This window comes from Eriocheir sinensis, chromosome 55, assembly GCF_024679095.1.
Source record: "Eriocheir sinensis breed Jianghai 21 chromosome 55, ASM2467909v1, whole genome shotgun sequence".
Classification (NCBI taxonomy): Eukaryota; Metazoa; Arthropoda; class Malacostraca; order Decapoda; family Varunidae; genus Eriocheir; species Eriocheir sinensis.
The window spans coordinates 661,132-676,675 of NC_066563.1; the positions used below are offsets into that span (position 1 = coordinate 661,132).

General features: G+C 38.9%; 1 protein-coding gene across 1 annotated transcript in view; it reads left to right on the forward strand.

Annotated features, from left to right (window-relative positions):
* The window catches only part of LOC126983878 (uncharacterized), a 15,832-nt gene extending 895 nt beyond the window's left edge, over positions 1-14,937 (forward strand). Inside the window, exons 2-10 of the mRNA XM_050837030.1 lie at positions 3,403-3,636; positions 4,018-4,189; positions 5,864-6,000; positions 8,282-8,491; positions 10,183-10,399; positions 10,869-11,023; positions 11,255-11,494; positions 12,142-12,384; positions 14,610-14,937. Coding sequence (XP_050692987.1) covers positions 3,403-3,636; positions 4,018-4,189; positions 5,864-6,000; positions 8,282-8,491; positions 10,183-10,399; positions 10,869-11,023; positions 11,255-11,494; positions 12,142-12,384; positions 14,610-14,779 — 1,778 coding nt within the window. The 3' untranslated portion in view covers positions 14,780-14,937. The remainder of the gene's footprint in view (positions 1-3,402; positions 3,637-4,017; positions 4,190-5,863; positions 6,001-8,281; positions 8,492-10,182; positions 10,400-10,868; positions 11,024-11,254; positions 11,495-12,141; positions 12,385-14,609) is intronic.
* Positions 14,938-15,544: the final 607 nt, after the last annotated feature.

The window sequence follows — 15,544 nt, forward strand, 5'->3', positions numbered from 1 at the left end:
TTGACCTTATAATACTTGAATTCGTCACGATAAGAAAATATAAATAATACTGTAGTCAAAAGTTTTGTTTGACGTGAAGAAGGAAAGAGCCCAGTCTAAGAAATAATAATGATAATAAAGGAAAAAAATCAAAGTGAATTAATACTGACACGCCTGTTGAAATTCCCATTCTCTCTCTCTCTCTCTCTCTGAAGAAAGCATTTACGACAGGTTCACCCACAGCTTAATTCTTCCTCATCTTTATCTGCCGTATAATGAAAATATATATAGCTAGTGTAACAAAATAAAAAATGGGAAAAGGTGGATACTACATATAAAAAAGAAAAAAAAGTGCTGAACTACTGGAACCCATTGCAGGTGTGTGTGTGGGGGGGGGGGGGGGATAGAAAGACCAGGATGTGGCTCATTATACACTATACATATACTGCCTAAAGTGTTTCGAGATAAATAACCACCTTGTGTATACCACCATCGTTACTGCTACTGCCACCACCAAAGTTTCGGTTACATAAGAACGTAAGCGTAAGGAGTCTGCAAGAGATCGGGTGGCCCAAGGATGAGACAAACTAAGGATAGTTCAGTGAAACATCATCAACTCAGCCATGACGTCACGGCGGTAACGCGCTGGAGACCCTCGCCAGCAAGAATCTCATTCGAATCTTAGTTTTATTCAAGGATTTACACATCATATATGAAGTGTGGTGTTCTCTGAAACATATAATAGTTGTACAGCTAGTTTTAATATGATGTGGTATTAATATTAGACAAGAATTCTATAGATCTTTGGCAAAACCCTGAGAGAAGGTGGGTGGTAGTGCTGGACCGATCGACACTTTTTACATATTTTTAAGCTGGTTAACATCTGCTATAGCCATACCTAGCTTCTGCTTGGATCTTTCCAGGTATTTTTCCTACCTGGTCCCCTTATTTCTCCATTAAGAGGGATTATTAAAGTTTCTACTGTACTTATTCATTAAGACATCACTCTTATACATTCATCCCTAGGACGCATTATAGCCTATGCATTTCATGTCTCGCCCATCCTTTGCCTCACATCTAACATTCCTCCATATGCCTACCTAACTTTTCTTTTCACGTCATTACACTTTTCCTGTATCTTTTTTGGTTCAGGTTTTAGTTCCAAATAACTATCATTATGACTTGGTGTTAGTTCTCATTCATGATTACAATAACAAATTAAGCACAGAGAAAACCGTGACAATAAGACATCACTCCTTTCAGAATGGTTTATTATTTTTGTTGATTCTTCGTTATTTACTCTTGTTTTCACCTATTTAAGACAATACAAACCTTCCTTAATCTTTCAAATGCCTTCAAAATAGTTAAATACCCTCCTAAATAACGTAAAATAAGAGAAAAAAAACTGCACTGAAACGATGTGGATCATATTGCTTACCTGGATCATTTTCCTGTTTTGGGAGTAAAAGGGAAGGCACACCATCGGCCTTTGGTGATCTTGTTGCCTGTGGAGAATTGTTGATCAGCTTCCTCTTGATAATGTAATGTTGTGTGTAGTCTGTCGCCTTGAAATGACTTGAACAAAACTCTGGCAGTATCTGGATTGAACTCATCTTTACGACTACGCGCATGAATCCACTGCCTAACTAAGGACTTTGTCTTCAGAAAACGATAAAAATGAAGCTTTCCTAGCTTCTTACACCTGTTATTGTTATTACAGCCGTAAACAGCACACCTTGTCATTGTTCACAGCAAGAATCTTCAATCCATTGAACACCACCAGGAAACTAAAAAGATACAATGGTAGGGGACAAGTGCTAAAAAAAATAAAGGCCTTGATTTAGTCAAGGATTTAGTCAAGGGAGCAGACATAAGGGACTGACATTATGAACTACGTACAATCTAGGGGCAAATGCAGGTACTCACTAAGCACAGCTGAGAGAACATTATTGTCAATGAACCAGCCCACCAGCTCAGGCAGGTCCCAGTGGCCCTGTGGTTAGCAAATTCAGGAGAACAGTCAGCATGAAAATATCGACAAGATAGAAAGATGCAACATCGCGGTGAAATTTGAGAGATAGAAGACTGCAGGTATAAGAGGCGGGGGAGGTGGAAATTGAGTTGGTAGGACAAAGAATCTTAACTCCATTCTGTCTAGCAGAGCTTTGTGTGTGGAGCGCCCCCACACATGAGCTGCACACTTCATACGAGGGCGGGCAAGGCCTCTATAGCCTATATGGACAGTATCTGAGAGGGGGAAAAGAGCAGGAGGAGATGATACAGAACACCTAATCTTGAGGAAGATAATTTAGTGAGAAAAGAGATATGAAGTTTTCAGTTAAGATTTAGAGTTAAAGTTAAACCAAGAATGTTTATCGTAGTAGAAAGTGCATGACAGCTGTGTGTAATCGAAGATTGGGGGATGGGTGCTTTTATAAGATTGTGTTGAGTTGACAGGTAGAGAAATTGAGGTTTTGAGGCACTGATGGACACCAAGTTCCTCTGCCCCATTCAGAAACGATAGCAAGATCTGAGGTTAAGCGTTCTGTAGCATCCTGCCGAGTCATATAATTTCTGTCAAAAGATGTTGATTAATGCAGGGTAGAGTCATCACCGTAGGAGTGAATAGAACAGTTTGCTTTGGAAAGACCATTGATGAACAACAGAAAGAGTGGGAAATAGAATAGAGCCCTGCCAGACACCACTGTTAATGTGGTATATTATCGTAAATTACCTGTGTTTCTCTGGGCCTTGCAACAATTACACTTCAATGCAATAAGCGACACTGTTAATAAAAATGTAGCTGATCACTCTCATTGACTTTTTTATTTATTTATTTGTAAACGAGAGAAAATCAATGACATGCGGAAGCCTATCCTCATAAAAAATCGTTCTTGCGTAAAAGCCCTGCGAAATCACAAAATCAAGCATATAGGCTTTTTTAGAAATTATATTTACATTACAATATTTGCCAAGTATCTGCTCAGTGTCGCCTTCGACGAAATTTATCATTAACATCAGGGCGTCAGACATCTCGACAGAAAGAGTGACCTCCATTGTTTGATCTCCCTGTGCAACACCAGCCTCTTCCAATAGTGTTTCGCTCTGCCCACAACTCCTGAACGTCATCACCTTTGACCTGTCTACACTCCTGGTAGTGGCAGGTGTCCACCCAAGGTCTTGGTTCATTTCAAACAATAACCAGCAGTCAGTTGAGGGCGAAGTATAATACGCGGAGACACAAAGACCTGGGCCTTCCTAGTATTAGTAGGTTGGGGGTTGTCGAGATGCCTGACGCTCACCAGGAATCACTTTTATTTGTCTTACCTTGCAGAGAATGATCCATTAGCACCCATCGTCTTCCCCTCCCTATTGACAGCCTTTTAATTAAATATTCATAGTTTCTATTCCTCCTCCCCGCAGTGAGCCATGGGGAGTGCAAGGTTCCATTCATAATGCGAGGGACATGGTTCAGCTTCGAGAAGGGCAGCAACACCCTCACAGAGATTGATGACACCTCCATGAGCAGGCATGGCTCTTGTGTCGCCATGAAAGTGTACCGTAGTGACTACAAGGCGCTGCTCTTCAAGAACAATGAATGTTACTACTGTGTGCGGTTTCACATCAGGACCGTCAACGTCATGCAAAAAAGTTCAAGTGAGTAGCGACATTTCCTATTTTATTTGTTTTCATATTGTGTTTTTTTCTGGTTTTATTATCTTTTTCTGCCTGCCCCCCTGAATAGTGCAAGGTACAGGTTATTAATTGGTGTCACTTTGATCTTTTGATTAGATTGAGAACTTCAGCATGTAGCTACGTGGTGATTCTCTCCACTTTACACTTTATTCATATTCTTTCATCTCTTTTCACATCTTGGTGAACTATCTTCCAGTAAAAGAAGGCACTGACCTTTCCTTCTTTACTTGCTAAGGCATAGGCAATTATGTTTGGTTAGATTTAGTACATGGGCTACAGTTGCTGCATATGCTCCCATTATATTTATTTTACTCCCAACTTCCTTTTTTCTCCCCCAAACAGCTGGATGCAACACTTATACTCCTCCACATTACAAGCCATCCCTGGACGAGGCTTGCGCAGAGCTTGACAAAAACCAGGTCCTCGTCACAATGTTCAACGAGAACTATAAACCCAAGAACTGCCGCTCTGCCATTGAGGGCGTGTGGCAGTTTGCTTACCAGAACAGATTCTTGTGAGGACAGTGCTGGTTGTGATAGCCTATCTATGATTAAGATCAGATCCAGATCAGATTCGGGAAGACACGCTTTATATTTTAATTTGTCGTATTTCCATTCTATTTATGTTGATCTGCCGTTTCTTGTTTTAGTCCTACACCTTTCTTTCATAGTCCTTCATCATCATCCTTCTCACTTTTCTTCCTCACAATACTACCACTCAATCTTTAATACCCACTTAAAATCTAGTCACATTCAGTTAACTATGTTTGGGTTAAGAATCACTTCAGAAGCTACCACCTCCCCCCATTTTTAGTCAAACTTTAATAGTTTCAACTAACTATACACAGTTAACACTCATTTTAGAATTATTATATATTGATGCGAGTACTCACCACACGGTACACTGCTCTACTGTTTCCTCTGTCTGTCTCTTTATAATCTATAGTAATAAATAAAACTATAATAGTGAGAGGTTACTTAACCAGCAATAGGTTATTATGCTTAGTGGCAATAGGTCTTTATTTTAGCTGCTATAGGTTACTCCTAGTTGTAATAGGTTACAATTTATTTGGTTTGAGTAAGTTTGTCAGTATAGATATGCATTCTCAAATAATGAAGAGACAAAAGGTTAGTTATTTAAGCCATAGGTTTGGCTACTTTGGTAGCTGTAGGTTAATATCCATTTTGTTGCATAAATGGCATGAATTCCTTTAATTTCAGAAGATAATGCATATTCTTTGTTTTTGCACAAACTGGGCTTCATTTTCCATAAAAATCAAATCACCATTTCTGATTGTTCCATGGTAACTCTCAAAGTAGGATATTACTGAGGGATATTGAGCCTCAAATTTTAGGGAAAATGTACAAAATTAGTGTTGGGTAGTTGAATTGTTAATTGTTAATGGCATTATGGGGAGGCGGTGGCTGAATCGACAGAGTAACAGCACCACGTTCAGGAGGACGCGAGTTCAATCCCCGCCCGGTGCCACCAAGCTGGGATTTTTCAGCCACCGCCGAGTGGCTTAAAACTACCCACATGCTGTCCAGAAGACCACCTATCAACCTGGACTCTAGATTCTAAGATTAAAGATGAGCTCCGGGAGGGCAGCATGAGCCAATGCAAGATGGCGCCACTATAAACACTCGCCTGCACCAGAACGGGCTGGGCCGACCAGCAGGACCCACTGGGAAGAAGCCTTTGGCCGACCATCAGGTCCCACCGGGAAGAAGCCTACCGGCGTTATAGGCCGCGACGTAAAAAAAAAAAAAAAAAAAAAAAAGTTTTTGCAAAAAACGCCATTAATGGGGATTATCGAAGACCCGAGACATTAAATGCCATCAAGATTTTTCAAACGGCATTATCTTTTAGTGGCATTTTTATAATATTCTTAATATCATTTTTGAGTTTTTGGGGGTTGGCAAAGTATTTTTAGAGTTTAATGGGAATTAAACGCTACAGTGGAATTAACAATTTAATGGTTTTGACAGAAATGGCCGATTATCAACTTGTAAAGTCAAATGCCCAACATAAACAGTGTTAACTTGTCCATTATCAACTCATCATTTTACGCATTTAATGTTTTGGTTAATGAAGCCCAACACTGCAAAATTTCACTTGAAAGACATCACCCATTTTTATTAGAGACAGACATAAGAAGAATCTTCACCCCATGCTTTTTCCTCTGCAGCTTTACAGGTGAGTGTAACCACCCTGATGCCAAGATCCACTCATGCCAGGAGCCTGGCAACCAGTTCCTCATCGCTAATCAGAAGTTTAACCTGACCTTCAAAAAGTGTGAGGGCATCAAGGAGTCCTTTGATGGAAGTGAGTCTGCCCTGACTATCCTGTGATCATCCTAAAGCTTGTCAAAATAAAATCAGTTGTAATGCATAATTCTAATCAAAATCAGAGCACACCCTAATCTAGTAACCCTATTCCATCAGCAAGTAGGGAATTTTCATGTCTATGTATATGTGCAACTATACTCTTTTCAGACTAACTGTGCAAACAAGCCCTTCTATGCCAACTTAGCATGCACAAACAAGAATTTACCTTTCTCAGCATTAACCAATCACATGCAGCTCATGTTGAAGATGGTGGGATGGCTTGGTTGTGGAATAGCTAATGATATCACTGGGTTACAAAAAAAAAAAAGATGTGCAAGTTGTCTTAAGTTTTTACAACTGATTTAGGACAAATTTGCACCGCTGAATCCGAAAATGACACCCATTTCTCTCGATTAGGGCAGGTTTTTGTGCTAAGTCGATTTAAAAAAAAATTGATCTTATAACTAAATCGATTACGTCTTTGTGACATTTTTGGTTGATTTTTCTTAACCCTCTCGCTCACGATGACTCGTTTTGCGTCATCAAAGGGTAAAAGGTCCTGGCGCACGATGACGCGAAACGCGTCATAAAAGTAAAAAAAATTGATTAAAAAATAAGTTTTCGGTGAAAGTGTGTCAAATTTGGAAGCTTCATTTGTTGGGATAAGTTTCTTAATGGTAACATATGGCAACCTTTCTAAGGAGCGTAGATGAGTACGTATTTTGAGTTATCAAGGGAGTAGAAGGGGAAAAAAGTCAGCTTCTATACGAGTCGGAACATATAAGTGCTTTTTCAGTGTTTTCAATACCCCGAGTTTCGCAATCCTCGAGTTTAGCACCATACATGTGGAATGAAGCAAGCGCGAAACTCGGGAGGGTACTGTATATATGTAAAAAGAAAAAAAAAATAGGCATCCAAAATACATATAAAGTTTGGTGACATTTCACTTCCAAAATATAAGCATTGCATTATGTAACAGTACTAGTCAACTGTTGAGGAAAATTCCCCTCATAGCAAATAACAAAAAAATAATAATAATATAAATTACTAATAAATGAAAATTTTGCCTTAATAACAGAATAAAAAATAATGCTTCAGATCATTACTAATGACTTGGAATATTAAATTATCCTAATGTTTGATATATTGCAGTGTATTTTGCTAAACTGTAGAGGAAAATACCATTCAGCAAATAATGTAAAAAAAAAAAAAAAAAAAAATCCTGATAAATTAAAATTTTGTTTTCACAACTGAATAGAAAATAATGTTCCTCATCCTGCTCTTCATCTGTTTCCGACTCATCATTTTCTCGGAGAGCTCATCATCTGGCTCATCTGAATTGACAAAAAATAATTGAATCTGAATCACCAGATGAGGTATCCGATCGTCCTCCGTAAAAGACGGTTGGGTTCATTTATGTTGAAAAGGAGGGAAAAAAGCATTATTAATAGTTTTCTTATGTACAGCTGATCAAAATGTAAGATATTGTATTGATACTACTCATATATGCATCATAAAAACTACACCAAATAGCGGAACAAGATTATATTAGTGTGTCGCGAACTGGTACAGATATGCGCCAACCCATGCCTGGTACATTGGTGCACCAATACGCGATAGAAGGAAAAAATATTAGTGGTCCGCGATTCGGTATATATTTGTACCATGGATTTTTACGCTCTATGCTACAGGCCATCCCCTCACAATGATACATATCTCCTCTCTCTGCAAAAGTCCAACGAACACTGGCGTGGTAGCGCCGTGAAGGTTCCGCGGGGCAGGCAAGAGTGCTGAGTTGCCAAACACGGTTAACATGTTAAGCAGAGGAAGTATCTGCTGAGAACTAAAAAATTATTCTAACAACTTCAACCTACCACAACACTTTCTCAAACAGTTAAAGATGTCTCATATTAGGTCTATGAGAAGAATAACTTTTCTTTTTCTAGCAGCTAAAAGTTCTTGTGTTAGGTTGATTGGTTTAGGACGAGGAAGAACCATATTTTTTCCTCCTACCGAACTACATCTTTGCCACTTACCAACTGTATTTGTCTAATAGCTGAAGAATATTTTTGTTCCTGAGCTACTGTTTTTTGGGGGGGAATGTATTTTTTTCCTTAAATTAGCTCTATATCTTCTATATCCTTACCAATTATTCCCACCCCTCTTCATCTTGCAGTTATCATGTCTGGATGACTGTTTTGAGGGGAGGAAGCCTAATTACCTCTTCACCATTAAACTAAAACTGCCTACTAACCACTTACCATCTCTTCCTCTTGTAGCTAAAGAGTTTTCCTGTCTGGGCGACTGGTTTATTGGAAAGAACCATTTCTTTGCTGCGGCAAACACCAAGGAGTCAAGGAAGGATGAGAAGTACCGCTGCTTTGTGCGTAACCGTGATGATGACGTCTACATGGGCCACTCCATCACACCAGAGTGTTCTGTGCTCAAGACTCCTGAGAACAGCCCCTTCAGGTTCCGTATGACTCCAGGTGAGATGCAGCGACATAGGCAGTTGTATTTACCTAGTTGTAGTATACAGTGCCTGAGCTACTTTTGTGTGGTCCTGTCCCCCTAAATTTGTTCAGTTTTTCCTAAAATTAGATGCTTCGAATGTGGGGTTGTTTCTTGTTGTTTCTTTCAGACTCTTGCCTCTATACTTCTCATCTACACCCTCCCATCACTCACACCAGTTCCTTGAATATGTGTTTCACTCACTCCCAACACATCCATTCTCCCATTTACAAAATCATCACTCTCCTCTTTTCTTCACCACCTAAACCATTCACATTTATAGACACCAGTCTCATACATTCCTTCCTCTTCTGCCGCCCCCTGGCCATTGCTCCTGCCTCTAAAGACTCGATAAAAGTATTAGAGGCCACCAATGGGTGGCCAGTCCAATGTAGTGTTATGAAGACTTGCTCCTTGTCCAGGCTAAAAGGACTAAAACAAAGCAGCTGATGGTCGCTGCCCCCCTCCCCATTTATATATGGGTACAATTAAACAAAAACATCTGTCTTTAGATTCATATGTATCTTTTATTTTGCGAGTCTAAATATAGATGTCAGTTTGAAATGCATCAAATACAGGGGAACCATATATAGGTGTATGAACTATAGTCGACAGAGTATATATATAGATGATTTTTTATTTGGTGGTTCATCCTTCCTCCCTGCCACTGTTCATCACCCGAGACATTTTTTGTTCGGAAAATTTGTTCAAACCGATTTATTCGTGATGAGAGGCGTTCGTGACCCGAGGTTCCACTGTATTTGCAATCCACTCGTCCTTCCCTTTCTTGCATTACATCTATTACTCTAGAAAAGAATCGCATGAAATCTTTAACACCTGATCTTTCCCTTGTAAATCCAAATGCTCTCTCTGTTTAATATTTCTTTTCTTTATAAATATTCCATCCTCTGTCTGATGACATTTTCTTTCAGACTTTACCCTTTATCTCTATTGCCCTTTCACACATTTCATTGTACCACTCCTTTTTTCCTTTCTCTCACTTTATATAAAAATACATATCCTGCAACACTTTGTTTATACCATTAAGAAAAATTCATATTTGCTCTGTAGGTGCATTCATTACTGCTTTTTTTCATTTCACTCCAGTCAGTTTCACCGAGGAATCTTTTAAGACCTATAAAAGTCATTTTGGCAAAGTTCTCCCTAGTCTCCTTGTGTGTATCTCATTTTGTGTGCCTTTTGTACCTGATCCCTTTTCTACTTCTAACATCATGTGAAGGTGTGTGAGGTATCTTGTGAGTTACAAATTGTCATGTTGTGTAGTAAGAGGATGTTAATGGGATCCAGGTACTGCAGATTGAAAGTAGGTTACCAGGTGTTGTTTTTAGGTTATAAATGAAGGGTAGCAAAACATAGAAGCTGAGAAAGGATAAATAAAGTAAGTGCTTTGGAGATATAAGGCAGCATAGCACGTGAAAAGATATAGATAATGTTCAAGATAATATGCAAGAGAGATGAACAAGAGTTTGTATTATTATGATAAATATGATATTAAAAATTTCAAATTTATAAAGCATTAGTCTACCTACCTGGTTACATACCTACATATCTACTCCTCCATCACTGTGTCTGTCTGTCAAGCAGTTACTATCTGAACCCCAAAACCTCACCCAACTAACTGACCTATTACCAACCCATACCTCAACAGTAAAGCAGGAGACAGTCACACCCGGGTGTCTGCTGCCCAAGAACTTCAGTGGAGAGTGGATGAACACAGCCCACACAGAGGCAGACGTGTTTATCAACCAGACCCACATCATAGAGACCACGTATCCAGATGAGGGGCGCTATCGGAGGACTATCTATGTGTGCCGAGAATCAAGGGACAACCGCTACATGATGGCCAGGCTCAACATTGATGGATGGTGGGTGGATGCCTGTGGGTGATGAATTGGTTGGATTGTATAATGAAAGATGGTCTCCCTTTTATCCTCCTTCTTTTCTTCATTATCCTCCTCCTCTTTATCTCCCTTTTCTTCTCTATCCTATTTATCCTCCTATTTTCTTTCTTCTCTTCCACTTCCCTCCTCTCCACCTCATCTTTACTCTTTCATCCTGGTCTTCCTCCTCTTCCTCTCCTATTTGTTCTCTTCTACTGATTCTTATTCCTTTACCTATCCCTCCTTTCTTTCCTTCTTCATAAACTACTGCAGGATGGATACTAAGAAAAGGGCAACCATATAAATAGCGAATCAGAAAGAAAATATTGTTCAAATGCCCTTATTTTTTCTTCTTTTCCTCTGTTAACAATACTGCTATGTGAACTCTAGTAATGCCACCATCTCTGAATCATCTATACATTAATTTGGATTTTTACTTTTTTCCCCACCACAGTCAGAAGGACTACGTGTGTTTTGAGTTTGTGCCACGCCACCACAACATCATCAGGTTCAGGAAGGGTCTGGAGATGATTCGGGAAGATTTCTCTACTGTCTGTTCCTACATCCAGTTTAAGAGTGGACGAGACTGGAACTACAACCTCATGTTGGGTGAGTCTTGCTGGTGTTTCCTTGAATAAGGTTGATTTTATCTCATTTTTATCTATTTTCTCTACTATGTTTAAATTCTTCAGGTGAAACATCAAAGAAACATCTCATTCTTTGGAAGAAGAGTCAGTCCATTATAACCATGAGATTAAGGGGCATTGGGATCCATAAATCTGCCATAAGATTCCAAAGATTTTTTCCCATACCATCACCCACATACCTCTCCACCACCAGCCAAGGACCCTGTGGCTGTGAAGTGCCCTGTTGCTGGCAAGTTCAACTTTACACAGAAAGGGGAGCTTCCGTTCGAGACCCGAATCCTGGGAGGTGTTACCAAGTCTCCCTGGGATGACATCTACTGCAGGGAAAACATCTCTGACCTCTCAGTGTGTGACGAGGATCAAAAAGAGATGTGGATAGATGCCCACTACTGCATCACAGTGGATGCCTACGGCCGACATAAGGATATTTACAGTACGTGTGTTTGAAGCATTGCAATGGGATGTGGGACAACTTACAATGTGTGAGATTTAAGTGTTCATCACCCTGTCAGATGCTAATGGCCTATACATGGATGTTTGCAGTATGTGTCTTGTAATTCTTACACTTGGAATAGCATTGATTTTGTTATGTGTAGCTTAAATGTTGATAACTATTTGCGATGCCCACAGCCAACACATGGATACTTGAAAATACCTACATGTAAATGAGGGCCTAAGAGTGGGAAAGTGTACTTGATGGATATTTTTTCATGTGTTAGTTTTGGAAATTTATTTAAGATGCCTATGATCAGCATATGGATGTCATTTGTAAGTGTCTTGAAAGTCATACAGTTTGATGACTTCTGTAGTCTTTTCTAATCAAGAGTGAGCTTCTAATGTTTATAAATATATGAGAGGAGGGATACTGCAGCTTTTTTTATTTAGTTAATGCTTCATTACTAATTACATTGCACACAGGGAAAGGTTATAGTCAGCTTTACTTACTTCTTAGTCACAGGTGTACATTGAGAACAGAATCTTCATCATTACTCTATTTCCTACAGCCAGGAGGGGTGGAGTACATAAAAAAAATAAAGTAATGTTGAGGCACAGTAATATAATATCTACTATCACCAACAGCTGACCCTGACTACAAGCTAAAGTGCATCGGCTACTGGAAGGAGAATCTCAAGTCTTACCTGATCACCTATGACGAGCTGGATCCCTTCTCCAAGTACAGATGTTGGGTGTACCAGAGGGCTGACCTCAACAGGGTGCTCATGTCCCAGAGTGTTGGTCCATTCTGTAACTTAGCCCAGACCGTCCTCAGTCCAGACAATGGTGCTGCGGTTATACTCAACATGGTGGAGTACGAGAGAGAACGTGAGTATGGTGTATCAATATTTATACATAAAGGTGATGAGAACAGGATGATGTAGAGTTTCTCCAAAGAAATATTTACGTACCGTATTTTGCGGCGTATAACTCACACCTTTTTCATATAAAAAATGCCTGAAAGTTTACCCCTGCGCGTTATACGCCGAAAGTACAAATTTTTATTGATTTTTTTTCTTCTTTGGGGTGTTTTAAGGGTCTTTTTTTTCATCCTGTCCAATAACAATTACAAACTTCCCTTTATTATTGTTTATGATCCTTCATAGTCCTTAGCTGTCTCATAATATGTTACCATAGAATGCAGATACAAAAATAAAGTCGGTGGAGGATCGCCCATGCCTTCTTGTTATCCCGCTTCTCCGTCGGGCGCCGACACGACCTGGCCGCCATTTGCATTGTTCTGTATGACTAAGGTACACTGTTGCCAATTCGAGCAGTACAAACTACATAAAAAATCATATTGGAAAAAAAATTATCCATGTGTTAATTATTTATTATTGATATTAGTGAGAATAATGTGGTAAATATGATACAAAAAACTGTTCATCATGAGTCTTTTACGAGGAGTTATTTCTCGCAACACCAGCCCGACCAACATTTGCATTGTTTGAAAACCACACAACCACACCCATACAACAGCTGCATGCTGTGTGTCACCAGAACCGTGTGAATTGCGTCTTGCCTAGTTGTCTGTCATAACCTACGAGTGATAGTGAGAATAATATGCTAATTATGATATCAGAAGCTGTACATCATCAGTATGTACGAGGATGTATTTCTCGCAACACCAGCCCGATTGCCATTTTCAGTGCTTTAATAAAGGACACTCATCAATTCAAGCAGTACAGGTTACACTAAAAATATATAAATTTCGGGAAACTTTACATCGTCAATGTTCTTTAACCGTGCATATTTCTGAGTATTTTAAGAACTATTTTTTTTCTCCAAAATTATTGTCCTAAAAATTTGGGTGCATGTTATATGCCGCAAAATACTGTAATATTAACCCCTTCACTACGACCGGGCCAAAACTGCGCCCCGCACCGTATCCGAGATCACTGCGCGTGCCAAATTTCAAATGTCGCTATTGAATATAACAAGTTTTCAGCCATAAACTCAACATAATCATCATGTATTACATATGAAAACATGCAGAATTAAATGGTGCACATAAAGAAAGATAAATTAATTGATAATTTTGAGATGTAAGCATAAATATATAGATAAAATAACTCGTATATTGGCTAAAGCGAGCCAGGACGCAGTATGCGTGTCCTCGGATATGGTACAGGGCAAAGATTGGTAATTGGTTCTCATTGATGAAGACAGGCAAAGCCTCCAAGAGGATTTGTACAAAATTTCAGTTTGGTCAGATAGATGGGAGATGTCCTTTAATGAAAACAAGTGCCAGGTCCTTCAAGTTGGAACAAGAAATAAGAAGTTCAATTACGAAATGCTTTCTCCTTTTACATACACTATCAAAAACACTGACCAAATTTTGTAAGTCACTTTCATTTTCTGCAATGAACACTGTGTCATCAGCAAATAAGATTGAATTCAGCACCCACTTTCTTCCCTCAGTGTACATTTTTACTCTAACTTCCCCAACTTTGCCCTTTATTTCTCTCATAACACCATCCATATAAGTATTGAACAACCATGGTGACATGACACACCCCTGCCTCAAACCCACTTTTATCTTAAAATGTTCACTCGTTTCTCCACTAATTTTGACACATGCGGTGCATCCTCATAAAAAGACTTTATTGCGTTAAGTAACAAGTCATTTTTATCAACAGTTATAATCTACTATAATTTTCCTGTCCAGTGATGAAGAAACCAATTAAGTATCACTTGACAGAAATGAACCACAGATAACAGAACTAAAACTTGTTGTGTGGAGAGCAAGTTTCTTAGATAAGTGAGGGATGGATGCTTCAAGCTGCTATCCAGTCAGCAACAAGCTTACTTAAGCAATCTAAGCTCCAATCACAAGCTACAAATAAGCATAGTATAGTAGCTATTACATCTCAAGATCTATACTTTCATATAATGTTATGTTCTTGCATGTGAGAGAACCTTCTTAGAGTAGTCAGTGTAGGATTAATTTCATTTTCCAGGAAGTTGAAAGCTTAATATGTTGATAATGACATGCAAATAATACGAATTCAAAATGAACATAAGCAGATTCACCAAATCATTTTAATTTTCAGATGACCGTTGTCCCATGAACTTTGATGATGGATCTTACCCCTGGAAAGAACCTGGCTCCAACTTGCACATCTTTGAATTTCAGCCCACAGGTGTTGCAACCCTGACAACTACCTTGTCTGGAATGCTCTTGTTCTTGCTTCTCTCCTTCCACCTCATACACTTAAGTTGAGAATGATAAATGAAAGGTAAGGCCATGTCAGGAGATAATAATTTGTTAGGCTGAGAATGAAAATGAAAGGTAAAGCCATGTCAGGAATAAAAAGAATGTATCATTTTTCAAGATTGTGTGAAAATGTCAGTCCATAAAATAAGAATGACAAAAATTTACTTTAAAAAATCAGGCACCACTGCCACAGTTCAAATAAATAAATGCTTAATACAAAAATAAAACCAGAACTACTGTAAAAGCAAAGTACCAGCAATACCTACTCTCCCTTTCAGTGTCACCTCACCACATATAAAAATAAAACACATGGCAAACTATAAAACTGTAATTAAAAAAGATTGTGGTGTACTAACAAGTCCACCTCATGAAGGCAGAGTAAGACTTTGCTACCATGGGTAATATTTGTGGTAGTCCTCGAGTTACAACTAGCTGCCCTAAAATCTGATGCCTCAGCTTTGCATTAGTAGCAGCACAATATAAACCTCATCAATTAACTTCTGGTTAGGCTGTTGATAATAATGTGTTATCTATCTATCAAGTATAAAATCTCTGCCAGTAAGCCAGAGTTTGTACCTTTTACCCGGTAGCAGCGGGGATCATGTTTCTTAATGGTCCCTCTAAGCGAGAAAAAATCATCACTCACACAAACCATTTCATAATATATATCAAAGCATTTGTGATCAGTTTATGTATCATCTATTTTTTGGGGTTTATATCATGGCACAAATTTGGCCCATCGCTGCTACACGATAAAGCCACAAATTTGGC